Source organism: Rhagoletis pomonella, unplaced genomic scaffold, assembly GCF_013731165.1.
Source record: "Rhagoletis pomonella isolate Grant_MI unplaced genomic scaffold, Rhpom_1.0 Rhpom_scaffold_00005, whole genome shotgun sequence".
NCBI classification, from domain to species: Eukaryota; Metazoa; Arthropoda; class Insecta; order Diptera; family Tephritidae; genus Rhagoletis; species Rhagoletis pomonella.
Genome location: NW_023458559.1, coordinates 19242353 through 19268434, shown reverse-complemented (window position 1 = coordinate 19268434; position 26082 = coordinate 19242353). Strand labels below are relative to the sequence as shown.

Genomic DNA, 26082 nt, shown 5'->3' with positions numbered 1-26082 from the left:
CAACTCAACTGTTTTTTGCTATTGCGGTCAGTGTTTCCAGGTCTTCGGCATGAGAAAACGTCCCTCTTGGTCTGAAAAAACGTCATTTCCTACCCAAAAACGTCTTTTTCAATTGAAAGTACAAAAAATTGGACTTATTAAACTTTTATTGTATACAAAGGTACGCTTACGTTTTTTTGGCGGTTAGGGCTCGATATGTACGTAATGTATATTAAAATGTCATTTCGACAGAGCACATTTAAAATTCATTGTAAACTGGTTGTTAATATAAAAATAGTTTTATACATAAACTTGTGAACAGCTGATTAAGTCACCAATATTTTGATCGATTTTGGCTGTTTCTCTTTCGTTTATTTAATGTCTATTATTTTTCTAAGCTCATTAACAAACAAAATATAAATCCACAAAAGTTTTGCAAAAATTATAAACAATCTGCAAATTTTCAGCTAGACTTTTAACTTTTTATTCAGAGGTTTTAGAATTTTTTTTGAGTATGCAGTTTGATATCCCATTAAATTTTAGGGCAATAATGTGCAAGTTTAAAGGGGCTAAATAATCGCGTTGATTTTTAATATTTTTTTTTTCTTGTAGACGTTTGGTTAGGGGCTCGGTTGTCGAAAATGCTAAATTACGTTCTGCTAAGAAGGAGCATAGCAATAGGTCCCTTCAATATCAAAAAATTGTTACGAATTGTTGCTAGTACTTGCAAGTTTTTACTGGGAATGCATTCAATAACCCAAACTATTTGCAAGAGGGAGCGAATTAAAGAGCGTAACAACCCGAGAGAGCTGCAAATTCTTGCAAGTAAAAATTTTACTAGCAGGAATTTGTAGGAGTCAAAAAGTAAGGTTATGTTTCAAATTCAAATGTAAACAAACTGTTTAAGAGGATGATTTGATGAAACATAATTAGTGAAATGAAAATATGGATGAAAAATTTAAATCTATTCTATACTTTTTTATTTTTATGACGATGGGAACTATTCCCAATTAAAAAGAAAATTGCGCGCTAAAACTTAACCGTCAAAATGGCTTCAGCTGCAAGTTTTTAATAGTTTTGCGTTCAATAACTTTTTCTGAAAATTTTCTCTTGGTCTAAATTTTACTCTATTTTTCTTTTACGCTTTCGCCGCAAGTACTTACTGGAAAAGTTATTGAATGTACCTAATATTTCAGTCTTTTTTGTTTTCATTACATTTTCATCGAAGTTTTAAAAAAGTCGCCTACTTTTTTCTGACATTTTGTGCTGCACAGCTTTTTTGATGCTTTTGCGAGCGTGCCTGCTGCAATAGATCGGCTTTTCCTGAATTGGCTTTTAATGTGCAATTGCAAACATTACAGCAAGCCTCGTAACCTCAAGTGTTTACACAACCAGCCTTTGAACACGGGATCCTTAGTCCAAGAATCCAGAAAAAATCTTTTGAAGCAGCTGCAGCAAAACACAAAGATTGTAAAGATTTATTAGGAAAATAATTCAAAATCAGTTGTACTGATAAGATTTAGTAACAAAGAAAAATTACTGGCAAGTTAAAAAACGTCTTTTTTACACAAAAAACGTCCAAACGTCAATTCCTTTGAAAGGAATTGAAAATGTAATTGATTTTTTTCGAATTCCATTCCTCAAAGAAATTTAAAAAGTAATCGAAAAATTTAAAAAAAAAATTTACTGTTGAATTGCAATAGCTTTGTTAAATTTCTTGGTTGCTAACTGCCTTGAATAAATAACTTACCTAAGTAGTATTACTAATTGGACTTTAAGAAAACTGAATAACTTAAACTGTGGCTTTTCAGTTTATAGGGTAACGGTAAAATTTTCCAGATCCTACCGCGAACGCGCTTCGCGGCAGATCAGACCCATAAATGTTGGAGCAGGCATAACCCGCCCGGACTGTTGCTGCCTTTGGCACTGCTGTTCTCTTGGACTAATCCCTGCGTATCTATAAAAATGCACTGACTTAATTGTGTATATTATGGTACCCTTAATTCTACCCAAAATGGCGTGCCTTCTGGGGCCTTTGAAGTACTCTTACTGGTATCTTGCGTTACAAATGAGGATAGAGTCCGCTTGAATTACGAGCCCTGTCGGACTGGAGATCCTACCTCCTAAGAGTTTTATAAACAAATTTCATTGCTATGGCTAAATTATGATGATAACACTGTAACGACGCTAAACGCCGAGAGACGTAAAATTAATTTTAAGTAGTATGTTACGAATCTGTATACCGTTTTTTGGGCAAGGTCATTTAGTCAAGTTATTTTCATTTTAAGTTTTTATTGCGAATGGAAAAAATTCAAACTTTAATATGGTCATACGGCCATTTATGATATGGCGTATGAGTAACATTATTTCCTGCTAGTATTTCATACAAATAATCTAAATTATAGTTTAAAAAACTAAAACCTTTCTATTATAATTGCCATTAGCACTGTCATCATGTATGTAACTTGAGAATAGAAATCGCTGCATCTTTTAGGCGCATCAATATTACATAGTTACATCCCGAACTAATAAAAGGAAGGTAAAAATTATTGCACTTTCTCTTAACCCTTGCAAACTTGTTTATTTATCCATAGATTTTCATCGTTAGTAGTGTTTTAAGCCGCAAAGCAAGCAGATATTGGCTAGTCTATACTAATATATATTTTGAAAACCGTTTTTTTCTGTTCGCAAATTTTCGCAGATTTTCCAAGGATGGTTATAGGCTAAAAAAAAAAGTTTCGATATAGAAAGGGGGCGTGGCACCTCCCATATAAACGGAATTTTTCAAACTGCATATATTTGTGGTAGAGGACTAGAACTGGGTATGGGGATATATACATGTATAAGATCAATTCCATACTCATGGAGAAAAATTGGCATGGTTGGAGAATGGGGCGTGGCAGCTCCCATATAAACTGAACTTTTCATATTGAATATCTCTGGAAGTGTTCATTGTAAACTGTAAGCCTTTTTAAAACTCTTTAGTTTGACACCCACATGTCAACATTTCATTTACTTTATCAATTTAACTGAGTTACAATTTCGAAATAGGTGGCAGCCCCCCTAAAAAATACAGTTATCTTTCTTAAGCCTCTTTAATTTGATACCCATATTGTAATATTTTATTTATTTATCAATGTAATTTAGTTAAATTTTCAAACAGATGGCATATAAGATGGCAGATGGCAGAAAACACATTTTCGGCAGTAAGCTTTCTTAAAACTCTTTAGTTTGACACCCACATGGCAATATTTCACTTATTTTATCAATTTGACTGAGTTAAAATTTTCAAATAGGTGGCAACCCTCGTCAAAAATACTTCCAACAGTTATCTTTCTTAAACCTCTTTAACTTGATACCCATATTGTAATAATTCATTAATTTTATCAATATAATTGGGTTTAAAAATTTCAAAATAGGTGGCAACGCTCCAAATTTTTGCGATATCATTGGTTCTGGTATTATACCGAATAATAAAAAAAAAAATATTCAAATCGATTCAGCCGTTCTCGAGTTTTGATGACCGTGACATACGAACACAACATTTTTATATATACAGACAGACATACATAGAAGATGTCCAATTTGTGCTTTCGATTTTAATCTTTGACCACAAAAAAAAATTCCACATTGTACATTCGTGAATGAACTTTCAGTTTCTCGATTACTTTTACAATTCCTTTGAGTAATTGAAAAAACTAAAGTACTCTTGCAATTCCAAGTAATGCAATTGAAAAAAACATCAATTACATTTTCAATTCCTTTCAAAGGAATTGGAAAAAAAAATTACATTACTAGCACGTAATTTATTACAATTACAATATGAAATTCTTGTAGTGGAATTAAAAAAACAAAACAATTACATTTGAAATTACTTCAAGGAATTGAGTAAGTAATCGATTCCTTTGCTGTGGAGTGAAGGAATTGATTCCTAATTACAATTCCTTGTAATTTTTAAATGGGAGTAATTTAATTCCTAAAGGAATCATTACGACCCAGCTCTGTGTCCCACAATACCAATTTACTACTAACAACTCAACTATAATCGACTATGTGATAATAATAATAATATTTTGGCGCTTACACTTTTCCTAAGTATTTAGCCAAGCTTCTCCTTCAATTTGTGGTGTGCTTCTTGATGTTGTTACACAAATGGGGTGACTTGAGGCCCCGTCAGATAGAACTTCTTTTCTGTGTCACAGGGATGCTTTAGACTGACAAGACGCACAGAACAAGGCGATACCGCACAATGAAAACGTTGCCGCAAACAAACCGGCTCAATTTGATTGGCCAAAAGTCAGTAACTTTTTTGACTTTTTTGTTTTTGTTTTCAACTATGTATGTATGCTTGCAAGGTGCTCCTTTCAATTATGTATGTGTGCTTGCAAGATGTTTCGGCTTCGGATTCGGCTTCGGCCAAATTCCAGCTTCGGTCGGACACTAGTAAATATTATTAATAATCATAAAGTGGAAATTGTTACAATCAAGCGCACAACGTCTGTTTGCAAGAGATCATAATAAAACTGCACATAAAATTGCTTAGAGTGATGAGCGAAATCGATTTAATCATACCTAATTAACTTACCATACGTTCAAAAGTTAATTCCAGCATAAATAAGTTTTTAATCACAATTACGTTTACTTCTTTAATCATAATTAACTCTTATCCGATTAAATCTAATCTAATCAACTAATTGGTTAAAAAATGAATCGGTTGAGGCCAACTCTAAGCAAAAGTATGTATTTTTATGTGGTCGTGTGACAGCGAAACTCCGCATGGCCGACATTCAGTGCAAGGTCAAATATTTGTGTAATACGTACCTATGGATGTATGTATACAAACATACATGTATTCGAAAAGCTTTGTGGCGCGAAAACTATATAAATATATGTATGTAAATTATCGTGTATGTATGTATTTATGTTTATATATATATTAAACAAAGCAGGGGAAAAATAGCATATTTTACTATTACAAAATGAACATACAAAGGCCATACATTTTAGACTTAATGAGCTCGTTCAAAACTCTTGAACTCAATAAGTAGCATATCGTAAGAGATTAAAAAATATACGCGTATGTATGTATGTATCTATTTATATATGTGTTGTCCTCTAAATGTGAATTTCGAAACAATTTGGCGGAGTATTTCAACAAGATTTATTTTATTTATTGTAATGTATTTTCAATGTTTGACGTCTGAGGTTCAATAGATGAGCTGGAAAAGCGATAAATGATTGTTCAAACATATAATTTTAAAACATTTCTATAACGATCTGACATATTTTGTATTGGCTCTCGGAAGAAGTTTGTTCTGAGCGGGTATTTGAATTTTGTTATTTCCTCACCAACCAGTGCCCAACTCAATTTTTGAAAAAAAATATTAATGAAAAAACAGAGGAGTTGCAGCAAATGCATAACTAATACAATGTTGCTTATAGCCACAGGAAACCCATCTTTAGTAACAACAGGTTCTTATGGCGTCATTTAAAGTTCAGATATATATTATATAGATATTTTTTTAAATTTGCTAAAAACTACAAGAAAACAAGTTTTGTTAAGTTCTACAGCTAACATTTTTCTATGATTTTTACTTAAAACCGATTTTCCTTTAATCAATCCTAAATTTAAAACACGTTTAGAGTTAAGAATATGCCTGGTTATCGGGTTACCTAGAAAGTGATAATCTAAACAGTTAACATTAAAACCAGGAAGGTGTAAACACCTACATGTATTACGCTATTTAAAAAAAAAATCTATTTAATTTTTTGTTATCTTGCAGGTCGAACAATTGGAGTCTCAAATACGCGAACTTACACAAAAACTCAGCGAATCGAATGCTAAGCGCGACAAATTTGAAATGGAGCTGAAAGCTTCAATTGACAAAATATTTGTTTTGCGTGAAATTATCACCGAGTTAGAGACACAAGTGGAGACAAAGGCGCTCAATGAACATGTGCTGAGTGAGAAGAATATGGTGAGCCACCATAAAAACATGTAGAAACTAATTTTTGAATATGAATCTCGTTTTTTATTTTATTTAAATTCTAGCAATTGGAAGATTATATAAATACCCAAACACGCTCAAATGAGACGTTACAGCACGAGGTGCATAGTTTGAAATTAGAAATTGGCGAAGGTTATCAGGAGCGTATACGATTTCTAGAGGAGAAATTACAAAACATGCGCCCATCTGCAGAGCAGAGCATTGTGTTAGATCAAGTGGTAGAGCAGGTGAAATAGTGTCCATTTCAATGGAATTCAATTAAATTTTTGTGTTATTTATTTGATTTTATATATTTTTTTAATCTACTACACATCGCTAATGATTAACTTGTTTTCAGCTTCGCGATATTGAGAATATCCTTGACCAGAAAACTAAAAATCTCGAATCAGTGCATCATTCAATATCTTCAAATGCCAATAGCGCTACTGAGGACGTATCTGTAAATGGCGCACGTCCAGCCAACTCATTGCCATCAACAGGTGGAACAAATAATCCATCAATAACCACAGTGCCAACTCTAGGCTCACCGCTACATCCTTCGCCACGTCAACATTCGCTCACCATGGAGGGCGTTCAACGTATTGCCGACAGAGTCGCCAAACATACACGCGTCGAGGAGGCAGCCGTTAAACGTATACGGGATTTGGAAATGCAAGTCACTCAAATACGTGATTCCTGTGTGGTGAGTTTCAAACTTTTTACTCACGTATTTCCTTCGGCGCGGAAAGCACTTTTGGCGTTAAAAGATGTTGTAATTGAAAATTTAAAAACCATGAGCTTTTATTAAGTGTACGTGTGTACATATTAGGAATGTTAATCTCGAAAATCCCGGGATTATTGGCAAGTAATCCCGGGATTTTCGGGATTTCTAATTTGGACTGATGGCAATAATAGAAACTCCTTTTCTTGACCAGAATTGGCTATATTTATTTTTTTTATTTAATAATTAATATTTTTTTAGAAATGTCTAGCTCTTTATGCATACAACACCGCGTGATAGTAAATGTTAAACACAAATTTCAATATATTCGCTAAACCATGGGACAAATATAGTAAAATTGCGTTTTTAGTTGTTCACTCTGACGTCAGTAATTCAGAGAAATGTGCTTAGAGAAGAAGTATGGGTATAAAATTAATGAGGAAATCCTGTAGAATTTAAACAGATTCAAGTTTCTGGCAGTGATCGGACTTCTACAAGGTCTGAAATCTACCACATATTCACGTTTTTGAGTACCTAGTTTTATTTTTGCTCGACATAATTTTCTTAATTTTAAGAACAAAAATTGTCCAACACAAAACACTATATGGCCACAAGAATGATATAATACAAGATTCGGCATCCCCGGCGGCGATGAAATTTCTCAAATAAAAGTAAACAAAGCCGAATGGGAAGATATAATAAACTGTAAAATAGTAAATTTTCTCAATAATATATTTTTGGACAGGAAACGTGGTTTTGTTACGTTAAATTTTAAAATATATGATTTATAAAAAAAAAAATTATAAATTTATAAAAAACGGCAATTTTTGCGAAAGTTTTAGCAAATTTCAGTGAATCTAAAGTTTCTGAAGCGTTGTTTATATTTACTTGAGAATTGTCAAAATCGGAAAATCACAAGTAGCGGTTTCTGTAACGTGCCACATTTGTTCGCTACATCGTGATGTGATTGATTGAAACGCTGGCAGCACTCCGCAAGATTGCAAAAAAATTTATGTTCGAATATTTTGATATGGAAGGAACCGCATTACACTGTCAAGGAAAAAATTGCCAAAACTCAATGCAATTTTTAGCAACTTCAATCTAGCACTTTGTTATACTAAAATTATTTTTTCCAGATTCTACCACACAGAATTTTTTCAAGTCCGATCACTGGTTTCTGGTAAAGAAGGGCTGGTAAATATTGAAAATGCCATTTTAAAATTTTATCCTTGAAATTTCGCAGTATTTGTTTTTGAAAAAATTATACGTTAAGGGCTTATATAAACTTGATAACATCCTCGAATTTCGTTCTTCAAACTTTGTCAGCATACAAATTACGTATTCGTCCTTGTGAATCCAAAAAATTTAAATTTTTTAAATTCTAAAGAAATTTCCTATTGCATTTGTTACCCATATTTTTATTCTACATTGCATTGAATTATTTTAATAATTTTTGGAATTAATTCTATCTTTGAAATTACAAAGTCCTTTAAAATAAATCCTTTGGTCAGAGAGAAAAAATAAAAACGCCACTTTAAATAAAAAAGTAGGTTTCAAACCCATTTATTTATTATTTATTTCATGGCAGGAGAGCTTATCAAACAATATAGAAGCAATTTTTTCGATTCGAGTTCTTGAAAAGTAATGAATATGTAAATCCCGGGACTAATCCCGGGATTGTGACAACGCCATCCCGAAAATCCCGGGATCGGAAAAAGCCGAAAAATTAACATCCCTAGTACATATACATATGTACCTATAGATATATTTATGCGATCTGTGGAATGAAAGTGAAAGCGAAATTCTGCTTGCATATACATACTTATTCCTTTTCAGAATCCACCTCATAAATGAGCATCTGATTGTGTGCTCTCCCAGCTTCTTGAAAAGTGGCCAATATGTTTTTTTTCAAATATTTTGGCATTATTTGAGTACACTTGCCCCAGACTGTCTACTTCGATATCAGTGTAAATGTAGGAGGGTGGGTATAGTATTGTTGTATTCGCACTGTTGTTGGGTATACTCGCGCTCATCGGCTGCTGCGGCTTGCTTACCGTGGACCATCGGCGATAGCTGGCAACTGCGTGCGCGCAATTTAGTTTGCTCGCTGTTGTGATGAGGTGAACGCGTCTGTTTAAGTAAATCTTATTGTTGTGTATTTGAATTGTTATTGAAGCTTTTCTATGCACCCACAGTATTGCTCTTACAACTTTAACGGATTTCATCAATTAAGAATCGCAAACGTTTCTTATTCGATGAAATGAATTATTAAAAAAAAAAAATCGCATTGAATTGGAATACGTTAATAAAAAGCCTGCCGAGCGAAGTTCAATCAGTATACCAAAGGCGTTGTTGCTTTCAGATTCAGTCCGATGAGGGTAAGCTTATGTTTGAAAACAAAGAACAATTGATGATTATAACAGCTAAAATAATTTATTTTCTAAAGGAAATTGAATATTTCAAAACAAACTACGCAAATTGAGTCTCGTCAAAAATTGACAATATCAGTAGTTTTTAGCTTTCTCAGAACCATCTGAAGTTTGAATAGTTTATGATACGCCCGTGTGGTTTGCTTTTGCTTAGCTTTCAGTAGTAAAAGTACATATGTATGTATGTATCTGTCGACCCCATATATGTAATACTTCTATATTGATAGTAACGTATGTATCTTCACAATGTGTTTTTATTCCGCAATGAAGGGGAGACAGCCTATCAAATAAGTTTTTGCTTGTGTTAGTACAAATGTATATTTGTGGACTACTACTAAAAAACAACTGTCGTCACTCCAGGAGCGGTTTAAATAAAAAATAATAAATAAATAAAAATAAACGACCAAAATTTTATCCTTGAAAGGGAGAGGTGCAAGCTTTGTGGTAGCCGGCGGATATAAAAGTAACACTTGAGGTAATCAGCGTAACCACTCTTAAAAGATATACTGTGAGGTTGCGTGCTTTCCGTTCCAACGCCTTGGCCAAGATGTAGCGTCTGCCCGTTTTCCCCGATACGGCTCATTTTCAAGTAGTACAAAATACTGATGCGTGCAATAAGATTTCATTTTCCTTACTTGTTTTGCTTGTGCAAACCGCACAATTCCGCACTATTTTATTGTTTTGCTTTTAAAATTAAAATTTAATTTTGTAAAATATTGACTATTATATATTACTGCACCGCTCGTGATTTTTTATTGTTTTTAAACGTTATTGTGGGTACATTGGCTGGTTGGTTTTCTCGTTCTAACGTTATATATCTGCACTCTAATGTTGGCGGATGTACTTTGAACCGTCCGAAAACATTCCCACCAGCAAAAAGATTCACTTCTGAAAAAAGTAAGCGAGTTAGTAATAGATCGCGGGGCAGGGAACGAGGTCATTTCGTTGTAAGAGAAAACAATTTTTTGTTTTTGTCCTTTTCAAGAAATTTTAATACTAAATTCATATGAACCAGTGTAGCGTTCAACTGATGGAATCATATCCCTGCATATGCGAGTTGCTGATTTCTAAACTTCCTAAGAAGATGCTCAACTGATCGTTACAGATTCATTTCCTAGCTATTAGCTTTTGCTACCCCAGTAGCAAAATAGCAAAAGTGAGGGCCTAACTACTGAATTCTTTGATGAATTTTAACACGGCCAATGTCCTACGAAATTCATATCTTACAAAATTGCAATGCTGGGAATATCAGTTTATCAGTTGTTTGCATATCTGACTCGCGTATGCAGGGATATGTTTCCATCAGTTGAGCGCTACACTGGTTCATATGAATTTAGTATTAAAATTTCTTGAAAAGGACAAAAACAAAAAATATTTTTCTCTTACAACGAAATGACGTCGTTCTCTGCCCCGCGACCTATTACTAACTCGCTTACTTTTTTCAGAAGTGAAACTTTTTGCTAGTGGGACTGGGTTACAGTACAGATATACGTACACATACACAAAAACGGTACTAGACTGTCTCGTTTTGATTTCGGAATGCTTACACATTGAGAAGTTAGCTTACTGCCAATATAGAAGTATTACATATCGATGGCTGAGTGGAAGATCGGCCTATCTCGGCAGCCAGTTCAAAAACGCCCTATCTCTGAAAACTTTTCAACAATGCCCTATTTCAGAATTTTATTGAAAACCACCCTATCTCAGAATTTGATTGGAGAAAGAAAAGGCGTTTTTGAATCGGCTGCTGAGATAGGGCGTTCTTCAAGCAAATTCTGAGATAGGGTGTTTTTCAATAAAGTTCTGAAATAGGGCGTTCTTTAGTCAAATTCTGAAGTAGGGCGTTGTTGAACAGTTTTCTGAGATAGGGCATTTTCGAACTAGCTGCCGAGATAGGTCGATCTTCCACTGAGCCATCGATAAATGGTCGAGTCTAAATTATTGGACTCCCATATAATGTTTTAATTATTATCAAAACCTGGAAGTAGTTTAAGTTTCCATTTCAATAAATGCTTACTAAATATATAAACCGTTTGTATGGAAATTCACAATTTTTCCATATAATATCAAACCTAAAATCAAATAAGTGGTTTAGTCACAATTTCGCAGATACCGCTTGCTTAGAGTGAAAAGTTGCTAAGTTCACTTTTTCCAAAAAATGTACGCTTTGATACCAGATGCAGATTATTGAAAGCGCATCGTTTTCTAAAACACCGAGCTACCTATTTTATTTCTAAACGTTTTTATTCAGTGAAACGCAAATTTGGTAAGTCTAAAGTAATCACAAATAAGCCGCAAGGAATGCAACAACTTTTCATCAACATTTTAGAATTTGATTCGTTTGGTGTTGGTTTAGCTTGGAGTACGTGAAAACTTATATTTTAGCAAAACAAGAAAATTCGTTTGAAAGGTTCTTTTTCTCATGTAAAATTTGAGAAACTGGACTTAACCACTTTTCACTCTAAACAAGCGATGTATTTTTTGTTCATTTTATTTGTGTTCATATTTAAAACTATTTAGGTGCCTTCTCTCTATACCTCAGTAATTATTTAAATATTTTTTCCGTTACCGTTTCATCAATGTTGCCTACATACATTTCTCTTATTGCATTTTAGTGCACCAATGCGGCTGTCACTATTTACATATACATATGTATCTACATACATACATACGTATGTATGCAAAAATGTGTATATTACGTGTTTACATTTACCCTCTAGTATTTTCGAATTTATGCGAAATTTCGTACAACGCATTTCCGCGATATTTAAAACTTAATTTTAGACAAGTGGAGCAAATGCATAAAATTATACCGATAATAGTGTATGCGTATGGAGAATGCATTTATTTGCTTAAAGTCTCCTTGTTGTGGTCTCAAAATAGCAAATGCTACTCCCTAGACAACCCCATTTACGAAATTTTTCGCAGTTTAGTTTCGTATTGCTATTTAATTCAATTACTCTTTATTTGAAGAAATTCGAATTATGAAAATAAAGTGGTATTCTCAGGACCAATTTTAAGTTTTATTTTGAAATATTACCGTATGCATCTTAGGTCGTTGAACTCCAGAAGATCAAATAAAGAAGTCCATATACATAGCTCACCTCACTCTAGTTTTCCGTCAACAGATTCTTAATATAAATAGGAAGTGAGAAAATAAGGTCATCACAAATTGTTTCTGTTTACATTTGCTACCTTCTACATTTTCCCGCAATGATGCAGCTGCAGTTGTTGTAAGAAGTAGGCCTAAGGAAAGGAGTGTGCCAATCATCCAAACACAATTCAATCGCAACCACAAAAAAAAGACTTCTGTAGCTGCTTTATATGTATGTATGTATGTACCTACATACATAAATAATTCCTTTGCATTTCATTTGGCATTTGTTTGCCGTCAGTTAACACAAAGAAGCCATGCCCAACATCGACATTATTACATCTCAAATTTATTTAATTAGGAATGTTCCAGAATGAATGCAGGTCATTTAGTTTATGAACTTGTTGTGGATGTTCTTATAATCTCAATCGCAATCGTATGAGATATCTCGGAGTATTTCCCCCACATGTATAAGCATTCTTCAAAGTGCGTAAATTGCATGGTTCAGCTTCTTGTGCTGGGGTTATATGCAAATACATACATACATATATATGTACGTGCGCGAGTAGATATATCTACTTATAAGTGTCGCACCGAACATCACATATCTAAGTATGTACGGCACAGTGTTGCCACAAAAAAAATTACAAAATTCCTCAAAAACAAATGAAATATCCTCAAAATCCGAACAAACTACTCAACATTTTCTTATTACAGATATGAATATTTAGGGTACTCACAGTTCTATATTATCTACTGTGTTAAATTTGCCACCTGGTAACTTTAAAACATTTTACCATGTGGTAACTTTGTTTGTTGTTGATTCCCATACTAATTAGAGATAACACTTTTGGGCAAAATTACTCGACTTTGGCTCATGTTTTTGTTTTGCGTGAAACTGGCATCTCTGATCAGCTAATTACTCGCGCTAAGAAAAAATGGAAAATGAAGTAGAAAAACATAAGGTGGGCGCAATTTGAAAGATTTTTAAATAAATATCTGACTATATTTGTTTTGTTGACAATTTGAAACACATGTGTGAAGGGTTGCTCACAGTTCGAGAGTGTTATCTTGTTAAAGTTACCACCTTTTAACTTTAAAAGTAAACTGTGAATACCCTAATTGTGTACTACATACTATTTACAGGTACTTAGTATAAAAATTAATTACATTCTCCAATTCATTTGGTACATTTGTCCTTTCGGCTCAAACAAAGTATAATTTTTTATTTTTTATACCTTGTTTTGTATATAATATTACTCCAACTATACCAGTGCGCAATCTGGTCATCAAGTTAGTCCTACACATTTTTAAACTACTAAATATACGTTATACTGAAGCATTAGGAAAGGGCTATATTAGTAATGCAGATATAATGTTTTAATTGGGAAACTTATATGAACCTGAAGAAGCTTTTAATTCAAAAACTTTTCAAACAAAGTCTCATTTTTATTTTTTATACCTTGGTTTGTATGTATATAATATTACTACAACTATACCAGTGCTCAATCTGGTCATCAAGTTAGTCCTACACATTTTTAAACTACTAAATATACGTTATACTGAAGCGTTAGGAAAGGGCTATATTAGTAATGCAGATATAATTTTTTAATTGGGAAACTTATATAAACCTGAAGAAGCTTTTACTTCAAAAACTTTTTTCCTATAAATTTCTAGATCTAATGAAGAATCAATATGTGTTCGTGTTCTCTCCATTCGTTATCGAGATTTTGCAAGTTAAAATAAATTGAAAATTTAACGATGGAATGAAAAAATTTATCGATAACATTTTGAATATTTAGCAGCAAATGCAGATGTGCTTAGGAGCGAAAAACACCACTAAAGCGGCTTGACAAACCAAGCGAAATATCCATTTGCTTCAAGCTATTTATGTTGTGTATAGGGATGTTTGAAGGTTTGACAAGCTGTTTGCGGGAAATGTGAACAAAAATCAATATTTTTTGATTTTCTGGCCGCCATGTTGACGTTTGATCAAACCGCTTACGTTGTGTATGGTAAAATCACCTCATCCGCAAGGGAATTTTCACCGAATGAGGGCGCAAGAGAGAAAACTCGAAGAGAACCAAACTGTTTTACATTGTGAACCGGAAGAAAACTAAAATTCTTTGCTTGAACGAGTCATGATTGCATGGTGTATGGCGATATGGGAAAAGTAGGTTTGAAGAATGTTTGACAAGCCGCTTGTGTGGTGCATTTCACTCTTTATAAAACTTCGGAAAGCTCTTGTTGAAAAATTTGCAGAGCGATTTAAGAACTCTGTTGTGTAAAGCGTGTTGCATTTGTTATCTGCAAATATATCGCGAGAAAATTCCTCAAAATAAAAATCCTCAAAAAATACTCAAGCGCACCGAAATTCCTCACATTTTGAGGAATTACTCACAAAGTGGTCACACTGGTATGACAGCCCCACCCACCACGCGCACTTCAATGGCCACAACGTAGAGCTGGAAAACTATCGATGGTTTTTGACTATGATGGTTTTGTAAGGACTATCAGCAACATATGTACATATTTCAGAGCGCAGATGCTGCTTGATGCCAAAAATCGTTGATAAACTTTTGTTCCTTAACAAAAATATCGACATACTTATTTTAGCAATTCTGATCTCATTTTCAATAAAAGTTGTTATGTTTAATTTTTGGACTTTTTTAATCAAAACTATCGATAGTACTATCGATAGTGTTGACATTTTCGATTGTATCGATACTATCGATGGTTATAACTATCGACTATTGGAACTATCGATGGCCACGACCATATATGAACGTTGTGCAGCTCTTCACTTCGGGTTGCGCATATGATGAGCCACCAACACTTATTTCTGTGTACTCTTAGCAACACATCACACTACTGTCGCCTCATTGTCGTCGCTGCTGGATACGCTTACACTCAAAAAAGATACAATTACTTCCAGTGTAAATAATACTTTAGCTGGCGTGGCGCGAGCGCGTCTTTGCTGACAGAGGATGTAGAACTTCATTACTCCAAAGTTCTTAATTAGTTTGTTGTAGAGTGTAATATGATAAACACTATTGAAACAGCCAAAACATTAGGATAAAGATTTTCTCTACAAGGCACGAAGTTTGGGTTACAGTTGCATAATCTGCAAAGTTCGATATGAAATCTTAAGTAATTATGGATCTCATCGGCGCACATCGGTAATTATGTGTACATATAAATATTTTGTTAAATAAAAAACATATCCGTTAGAAGAAACTAACAGTTACGCTTCCCATCTCGCCAGAAATTAAAAAAATTTTTGCACGAACTTTTTCTGAAATCGTTTTCGTATTGGTTCTCTGCAAAATGAGATAGTAAATCTCTTTGTCAGTAGTTGCAAGATGTAACCCGTGTAAATTCTGATAAGGTGTCAAACCGTGAGTTGTTCTATACTGTTTTTAAAGCAAATTAAAAGTTGAGTAAACAAAAAGAGAAGCACATCTGAGACACTCGAGGCCTTGCTACTCCCGTACTTCACAAACCACTTGACCCCAGCGAAGCATCAGCATGGTTTCCGTAAAGTGCACAGTGCAACAACAGCACTTAACGCCATAAACACTCAGATAACTCGTGGCCTTAACTTAAACCGTCCCTGTGAGAGAACGATTCTAGTAGCGTTGGACTTGTCAAAGGCGTTTGACACCGTCTGCCATTCCTCGCTACTAGAAGATATAGATGCCTCCTCTCTCCCACAGAGGCTCAAACGGTGGTCGGCAAATTATCTGAGTGGTCGACATTCGTCGGTAATGTTTAGAGACAAAACGAGTAAACTGAGGAAAATAAAACAGGGGGTTCCACAGGGTGGTGTCCTTTCCCCGCTACTGTTTAAGTTTTACATTTCAAAGCTCAGTCAACCACCAGAGGGAGTCTCGATTGTCTCTTACGCCGAATACTGCTCGATCATGGCGACTGGGAATGGAATTGATGACCTGTGTGCGAAAGTAAACGGGTTACGTCGATGACACACCAAGTCCGACGGTGCATAACCCCAAAATACTCGGAGTAACATTCGACAGCCTGCTCTCCTTCTCTGCGCACGCAACCGCTATTGTCAATAAAGTACAGAGCCGCAACAAGGTCCTCAAGTCGCTAGCCGGCAGTACTTGGGGCAAAGACAAAGAAACGTTGCTGGCAACATACAAGGCAATAGGCCGGCCGGTTTTGAACTACGCAGCGCCAGTGTGGTCGCCGGGGACTAGTAGGACGCAGTGGACGAAGCTACAGACTGCACAGAACACCGCATTCAGGACAGCGACAGGATGCCTCCTGATGTCGCCCGAACACCATCTTCACGGCGAGGCGCAAATGCTCCCCGTGAAGGAGCACAACATAATGCTCTGCAAGCAGTTCCTGATCGGGAGCCACAGAAGTGGCCACCCAAACAGACAGCTGCTTGCAGAGGAGCCCTCGCGTCAGGAGGCATCTATATGAACTGACGGACGAAGTCCAGAGGTTCATCAAGCAACCTCTGGACCCGACAGCTTACCGACAGGCCCTGAACGGCATTCACAGGGAGTCAGTCTCGAGTTATGTAGACTCTAGACCTGTGAATGCCGTTCTAGGCATACCGCCGCCGGACACAGACGAGACGGAGCTTCATCTGCCTCGGGAGACTCGTACGACACTAGCACAACTTCGCTCCGGCTACTGCAGCAGGTTAAACTCCTACCTGAGTAGATTGAATGAGGATGTGCCCGGCATGCGGAGAGACCCCACATCACTCGAAACATCTCTTCGCATGCCCGGAAAACCCGACAACCCTAACAGCCTTGTCCCTGTGGACCAACCCCACAGAAGCTGCACGCTTCCTAGGGCTGCCGTTAGTGGAACTTGACGACAACGACTGGGCGGGGTTGTTGTAGCCGATACAACAACAACAACAGAAGCACATCTGCATTTTCATCTTATTAAACATATCATAAGGAAAAAATATCAAGTTTCGTAAGAATTTTTATTTATAACTATAATTTTTATAACTTGGAAAATAATAATAATCAGGGCTATCACCGAATCCATCGTAGAAAAGCGCCGAAATTCGAATTCCTGCTACGAAAACGAAAAAATTGCAATCCGAGTGAACTCGAAAATATTGTTGCAAGCTTCGAATGCTACACTTTGATATTTCGAAATCAGCTGGCGCAAGGGAGTCAATATAGCACACGATCTTCAAAGGTGACTCAACTCGAAATTACACTTTCGTCAGACAATTCGAAAAACTATTTATTAGCACATGTTAATCATATGAGCAAGGAAGACTTTACCTTAGGTTTTTTCAACAAATTATAAAATAAAAGCTCGGTGTAAATTTTTTGTGCATAATTTCAAAATTGCGTAATTTTGAGTTGTGTCACTTTTGATGATCGTGTGCGATATAGTTAGGTACGTCATTTTGCTCGCGCTGCCCCAACAATCGCAATGGCCGCGTGAGCAAAGCGTTAGCGTGCCATTCGAGAGATCCGAGTTCCGGGGAGCGAACCTTTTTCTACTTAAAAAAAATAGGAGGTTATCAATTCGTCGGAAATTTATTTGTTATGTATGTTATCACATAACTTTCGACCCCGCTAAACGATTTCTATAAGTCTTTTTTCTTTAAAGCATAGGTGGTACCTCAGAGGTAGTCCAATACTAATTTGGTTTAGATCAGATCGTTGGATCGTGAAGAAATCAACGATAATCTTAAATTTGTATATGAGAATTGAAGTCGGTTTTGTTTTTAACCGACTTCACGAAAAGGAGAAGGTTAGCAATTGGTCGGAATTTTTTATATACCGACTTCACAAAAAGGAGAAGGTTATCAATTCCTCGGAATATTTTTTTTATGTACATATCGTCGCCTGGGTAAAAGATTGTCGTATGTTAATTTCGGTAGGTTGTGGGAAATCGCGATTGAAGTTTGGAATACAATTTCTCAAAAACGCGAAGATAGATTTTTTCCAAAGTCTCTGAAAATGTTACCAGTTCACAAAACTTTTAAGTTATTTAATTTTTAATGTTTATTGTTAATTAGTTTTGAGTAGGGCTGTGCGATTAATTGATTACTCAAAATTTTAATTAATCATAAAGTAAATAACTCAATTATTCGATTAATTGGAAATTATGATTACTCAAAAGTTCAGTTACTCGAGTAATCAAGATTTTTGATTAACCAAAAACAAAAATATTTGAGTAATTTGCTTTATGATTAATCAACATTTCGAGTAAAATGAGTAATCAACATTTCAACTCTTTACATATGTATAAAGTAGTTAAAGTTCCTTGATACTTTGAAAACAACGTTTCTGTTTTCAAAAATGAAAGCAAACAATTTTTTTCATATACAGAATGTAAAAAAGAAAATAAGCATTTTCCAAAGCAAACTCTGTTAACGAGCAAAATTATTTTTTTTGAGTAATCATATTTCAAGTAACTCGATTAATCATCGTTTTGAGTAATCAAAATCTTGATTACTCGAGTAATTGATTAACCGAATAATTGATTAACCAACTTGCTCGAGTAATCGAATAATCGCACAGCCCTAGTTTTGAGTTTATGAAGGATTTTCTTTAGTAAAATTTTGTCGTAAGCGCCATTTGTCCACAATTTAGCAGCCACTTTGTATGAAATACGACAAAATATGATCAACATTTCTACTAAATTAACGACACTTTTTACTCAATATCTCGGAAACTAAAGAAGATATACAAAAATTGAGAACACCATTTCTAAGATATCGATTAGTTTAATATGACTGCATCACTAACTAAATTCTTACTAAATTATCGAACAAATTGTAGTCAATATCTCGGAAACTAGACGAGATATCTAAAAACTGATAACACCAATCGAAATACCTTATTTCAAGATATGTAACTGCATCTAGAACTAAAAATCGTCAAAATGGCACTTACGATAATCTTTTACCCAGGCGACGATATGTTAACACATAACTTTGGACCACGTTAACCGATTTCTATAATTCTTTTTTTAGAGGACCATTGAATCATGAAGAAATTAACGATAATCTTTAATTTTTATGCGAGAATTGAAGTCGGTTGTGTTTTTTGCTTTAAAATTGCTTGTTTCCTTAAAAATTACTTGTTTTTTATGTATGTTACCATTAGGGTTACCAGCATTTTTATGCGTGAAATTACGTTAAATACGTTAGACTTTTTCATGCTAAAAAAATCAGTACCTTTCAGTACATTTTCATTCAAAGCAAAATTATGAATGTAAGTAACAGATAATACTTTAAAACGCCAGAGTGCTTGCTTTTAACAATATTTTAATAAAATATAGTTCATCAAAAATAAAAGTGTTATTCATTTTAACATGAGTGTACACTAGGGTGGTCTAAACATGCATGTGAAAAAGTAAAGTCGGAATTTTTATGCTCTCACCCCCTAGGATTGTTCTATACCAAAAAAAGTATACCCTTATCATTTTATTTTGAAATCAAAAAATATTTAGAGGTCGCTCAAAGCGCCTAAAGTTTTCCATGTATTTTATATGGGGAAAAAACAACTATTCGTAGAAATGGTATAGAATAGTTAAAAATCAATACTTTTTCCCTGAAAACTCTGTTTATCTGCAGGAGATTCCCAATAATAATACCCATATATTTATTTAACCATTTTTTCATCGCACCTATAGTTTATAGGTCCGCCAAAACCCACAAAAACATTGAAAAATGCAATGGGGCGGCCTATAAAAATTCGTTAGCATTAAAAAATGGTTAAATAAACAATTGACTATTGAAAATCTCCTGAAGAGAACCAGAGTTTTCCGATCGAAAAATATTGGGTTTCAAGAATTCTATACAATTTCTATGAAAAATTAATACATATAAAAACTTGAGCGCTTTGAGCTACCTCTAAACATTTTTTGATTTCAAAATAAAAAATAGGGGTACACTTTTTTCGGTATAGAACAATCTTAGGGGGTGAGAGCATTACAATTCTGACTTTAATGTCTTTGGACCACCCTAGTGTACACATCATAATAAATAATTTTATATTTATGACATTTTTAAAAAGCAATAATGAGATCATTTCCATCTTCAGTGTTTAAATAGTCAATGAATTCTATACAAGCCATTTTAAAATTATTTTTAACTTGAAGTTCACTTTAAAAAATTTTATTTAGAAGCCGACTTCTCTCTTTCCGCAAAAAACCAAACTTTCTACTTAAGATCCTCTCAGTTGCTTCCTTTGAGTATGGTGTTGAAAAAAAACAAAATTACACATCTTTTCAAACTGTGGAAAAGTACCACTATTTAATGACTTGCAAAAATATTGCAAGACTGAGAATTCGCTAATAAGAGTATCTAACTCAATGTCTTTTATGAAAAACTCTTTTACAATGTCAATAAATTGTGAAAAAAGAATTGTAAGTTATAGGCAAAAGCCGTTCGAATATTCAGATTTGTTGTTATTAAACTGAAAGTTATTTTCGAGATAATTAACAACACTCGACCAAAAAAAAACATCAGCCTTCTTTTTAAATAATTTAAGCTCCATCATATTAACGCAACTGGTATGCAAAGCCTCGGCGATATGCGCATAAAACGATTAATCTTTTTGTTGTATTAATTTCTTGGGTATATCAAACATTATCTGAAACATGTCAAGTATAATTAAATTATTTTCTTCTTACTTTTTACAGTACAGTTTAAGGAAGTTCCATCGTTATGTAAAAACCTTAAGAAAATCTTAAAGTATTTTGTTTGAATTGAAAATTCAGTATAAATCAGTACAAATTTTGAAAAATAAGGACATAAGCGTACTGATTGAAGAAATGCATAAAATCAGTACAAGAGTTGAAAAAAATTAGTACTGTACTGATAAAATCAGTACGTCTGGCAACCGTATTTACCATATAACTTTGGACCACGTTAATAGATTTCTATAATTCTTTTTTGTTTAAGGAAAGATGTTACCTCAAAGGTGGACCCATACTAATTTGGTTTAATTCCGCTCATTGTATCATAAAGAAATTAACGATAATCTTTAATTTTCATATGAGAATTGATGTCGGTTTGGTTTTTTGTTAAAAAATTACTTGTTTGCTCAAAAATTACTTGTTTTTTTGTTACTTAAGATTTAATCTTATTACGAGCGGATTCCATGAAGGCTCTCTAAGAATTTGCAATGTACGTTTGTTTGGATTCAGTGACAGCACTTTCGTAGATTGCACGAAAATCGAACCTACAAGGATTCAGTGATAGCCTTGAATGTAATAGATTGCCCAGCGGAATGATAGTGCGCGTTTCTAGCCTCTACAGCACATCGGCTGCCAAATGATAAAAAATAATTATGTAAATGAAAGTTGACGTTTACGTTGTATTGGACAAAATTACCAGTTTATACCCCAATGGTTGCTGTACTTTCTCTCAGAGAAATTTTGACAGTTTACCAGTTTTTTTCCAGAAAAGTTGAGGAACGCAACTAAATTTTGCTACCTAAGAGTTTTGGCTGCCACCTTTATAACCGGTAATTATTCTAATTATGAGTGGCGATCGACAAAATTTTGTTCGTCGTGATCTATCTAGACCCTTGTTTTATCTTTAAATAAAGCACTTAAAGCAGAACTGGATGTCGATATCTTTTATTATTACCCGAAAGAACAATCTCTGACATTTACTTTTAAAAAATAATTTCATTCAAATGTTGGCCGCATACAGAACATAAACATCAATAGCGAGCGTTTCCACGCCTTTATTAAGGCGTTTTTGTTGTCTGAAATTGTGGTCCGTGATGTCGGCAACATTTGGTTTCAGTAAGTTGTCGTGTGATATCACATCTCTGGACCTTTTTCTTTGGGGTTATATAAATTCAAAAGTCTTCGTCGATAAGCCGGCTTTTATTTAAAACTTGGAAGCCAACATTACTCGCGTAATTCGCGCATTGTTGGAAAAAGTAAATGAAGATTGAACCTTCCGAATGGACCACTTACATCGTAGTCGCGGCCAACATTTTAATGAAATTATTTTTAAAATGTAAATGTCAGAGATATATGTAGACACATGTATTTATCAAAATGTTCAGAAAGATGATAGACATCGATTGCATTTCCGTGCAAACGATGACGACTAGAAATTGAGATATCCTAAGCAGAAGAGCTGTAAAACTGTGAAATTATTTAAATTTTTTATCATGAAATATGTACAAGTAGGATTTCATTATTTTTCCTTTTGTCTGGTAGTGTGGCTTACATTTTTTTAATCTACAATCATTAAAAAAAAAAATTGATTTCACACAGCAAGGTGGTAAATACCTGAACGAAAAACTGACAATGCTGAAGTAAACAGAATTCAATACTGAATGAGCCTACAGATGAATGAAACACTTTGCTATGTGTGCATATTCCGTTCCAATCAAATTGTATACACGCAGAAAAATACACATGTATGTTTAGATTGGGTACAGCAGATAATGGAATAATGAAGTCCAAGAGCTTTACAAAGAAATCGATATGATACGCGATCAATGTATAGCGGTTTCGCGGCATAAGCCATGTTGGTTGTTTAAAAACTGGGTGAAAAATTTGCCAAGACAATTGGTATCTATAATCTTTTTCTTTAAAAGATGGGGAATATGCATAATATGAAACATGTATTCATGCACAACAACCATCAGCTTTCATCATTCAGTCCATAATTTATCCATATCCATACCTATAACGTCCATTTTTATACCCGAGCGCACTTGTGCACAAGGGTTTATAACTTTGTTCACATAACGGTTGTTTGTAACAGGCAAAACGCATCGATATAGATATAGACAAATGTATACATAACTGATCATAATGAAAAGAGAAATCGATTAAGCGGTGACTGTCTGTCCGTCCGTCCGTCCTTCTGTCCGTCCGTCTGTGCACACGATAACTCGAGTAAAAATTGAGATATCTTAACGAAACTTGGTATGTGCATTTCTTTCGGGCGTAGGACGGATGGTATTGAAAATGTGCAAAATCGGATAATAACCACACCTACCTCCCATATAACGGTAATTTTCAGAAATACGAAAACTGCGATATTTTAGTAACTACTGAGGATTATTCACTCAAAATTGATACTTGCAATAATTTTTAGACGAAAAATAAGAATATTATAAATTTTTGGAAAATGAGCGCGGCCACGCCCACTTATGGTTACATGTGTATATCTTGGTAGCCGCTGCACCAATTTCTTCCAAACTTGGGACAGTTGTTGGCCTTGGTACAGCATACGAAATGGCCGAAAATTTTTAAAATCGGACAATAACCACGCCCACATCCCATATAACGGTAATTTAGAGAAATACGAGATACTCCATAAATCAGTAAATATTAAAGCTAATTTATTCGAAATTGATGCTTGCAACAATTCTTTAGCAAGAAATACATTTATAGTAAAATCTTGGAAAATAGGCGTGGCACCGCCCACTTATGATCAGATATATGTATATCGGTAACCGTCGTACCAAACTCGGTATAGTTTTTGCAGCTTCCACATAAAAGCAAAACGTTGAAAATTATTGGAATCGGACTAAAATTTTCATATAATGGTAAATTTCAGAAATGCTTGAAACCTCAATATTTCGGAATTTAAGGACGCTAATTTACTCAAAATTGATACTAAAAAGAATCATTTGAAAAGAAGTAACATTGTTTGGAATTTTGGAAAATGGGCATGATATCGCCCACATATGACTATATAAGTTTATCTCATTATTTCTAACTGAACGTTCTATCGAAGATGTTTAAAATAGGGGTAAACGCACCCCGGTTTACAATGTAGTGGTATTTTTCGGAAAGGTGGAAAACATATATTTAAAACTTGCGCCGGGTATTTAATGTTCGGCTCCGCCCGAACTTGTATTTTCTTACTTCTTAAAATATATACTTATGTGCCCATTTTCACGCGGCTACATGTTTTTTATTTGTACAAAACGATATTTTCATTTCCCAATACCAGGCGCTCATGGAACTCTACCATTCAATAACACATTACGTTTGTTTTTGTTTCAAAATAATTTAAGCCACTCAGGAATGAGGTTTTTTATACAACCAAACAATCAAAACTTTGAAAAGAAATGCATCCTACTGATTCAATCATTTTACAGCTCTGCTAAGCAGTGTATTTTATAATGGTAAAATGGTATAAAAATAACAGCTCCCCATCAATCTTTAAAAAGGGGCTATGGGAAGATTTTACTCACATTCGGTAGTTAACTTTAAATTTATGTATTGAAAATCGAAACTTAACTGTCTAATTTAATGTAATTCGCCCCTTTGAAAAATTGTTACTTATGTTATACATATATAATTTAATTAAGCCAACAAAACCCGACACCACATTCATGCATATGTTTGTATGTTTATCGATACATACATATGTAATCGACTCGCTCAAACATTCTTAATTTGCATACAGACTTAAATATGTACATTTTGTTATTACTGTTCATTGCACGTGTGAACTTCAACATTCTGGTGTTGGACGTTTGCAATTTTTCCATTAACCACTTGAGTTCGGCAACAACAATAGGTGTGTACTCGTATTGAGAGGACAAAATTCTCCAGCAGCAAAAGTTCTGAGAATTTAGCAGCATTCGCTCTCATAGGGACGAAATATCAACAGAAGTACGCGAAATTTGCAAAAACTTGCAACCTTCGAAACAGCTGATCACTTGCACAGTTGCCACTGGTGATTAATTTGGCAATTTATTTTCTGTTTGGTACATTTTCCCCCGATTTGGCATTTTATACAATTGAATAGTTTTAGATAAGAAAAACCTTTTTGAAATACTAATTATTTATATCGGAATGAATAAGTTATTTTTCTCATAATTATTTGTGATATCACATGGTGACGCATTCAAAAACAAGAGTATCTCCTCCAAACAGCCATCATTAATCCAAAAACAATGTAATAGATATAGCTACTAGAGGTTTACGCCGACAGGCTTTGCGGTGGCGGCGTGGTCAACTTCAAAAATATTCGCGCTACTGCTCATAAGGTAGATTTCAAAGAGCCATGAGCCTACTAATCTTATCATTTCAACTCGCCAGCGTTAGGCATTCGCCATGCCAATTATTCTATTATTATAATACTATTTATTTCATTATTGAATTAGTTTTAAATTAAAATATTGTTACTTCCTACTTGAATTGAAATGTTGAGTGTCTGGCGCTGATTGATGGGCGAACAGAAGAAGGTCTGAGGACCTATAAAATATAGTCACCATGAAAAAATTGTTAAAGAAACAATTGAGTATTATTACTGGGAATCTCCAATTCGAAAAATATTGATTTTCAAGAATTCTACACTATTTCTACGAAAAGTTGTTTTTTATCCATATACAATACATGGAAAACTTTGAGCGCTTTGAGCACTACCTAAATTATTTTTTATTTAAAAATAAAAAATATGGGTATATTTTTTTCGGTATATAACAATCCTAGGGGTGGCGGCATTAAAAATCCGACCTTATTTTTTTGCATACTTTTTTGGACCACTTCAATATACATACATACACACACGGATCTCTATGTTCTATACAGATCTGTATGTACTATTTAAATTTAAAGAAGTAAAAAACTTTAAAAGTTTAGTTATTGGGGTAATTTATGTCGCTCTCAATAAATTTTTGCAATAATCTTATCAACCGTTATGTTAAATTACGGAGTTCTTACGATTTTTTGCGGATTACATATTGAAAACAAGGTTGGTCTACTTTTTTTCCAAAAGTTTAACCCACCAACTCGAACCAGAACAGGCCTTTTTGACCCACTGTTGAAAAAAATGGCTTATAGATGGTTAAAATTTCTACTCAAATATGAAGCGCTAAATTTTTCTAAGGAGAACCGAATGTAATGAAAAATAAAAAAAAT

At 34.3% G+C, this 26082-nt stretch overlaps 1 protein-coding gene across 8 annotated transcripts in view; it reads left to right on the top strand.

The window, feature by feature from the left end:
- LOC118738752 (pericentrin) overlaps window positions 1-26082 on the top strand; it is a 242401-nt gene that overhangs the window by 208088 nt on the left and 8231 nt on the right. For 6 of the 8 annotated variants that reach the window (XM_036469700.1, XM_036469702.1, XM_036469699.1 and 3 more), the window contains 3 exons: window positions 5763-5957; window positions 6032-6214; window positions 6325-6669. In XM_036469700.1, coding sequence (XP_036325593.1) covers window positions 5763-5957; window positions 6032-6214; window positions 6325-6669 — 723 coding nt within the window. Of the gene's footprint in view, window positions 1-5762; window positions 5958-6031; window positions 6215-6324; window positions 6670-8731; window positions 9066-26082 lie in introns of those variants that run through there. The other 2 variants (XM_036469707.1, XM_036469706.1) reach the window with 2 other exon arrangements.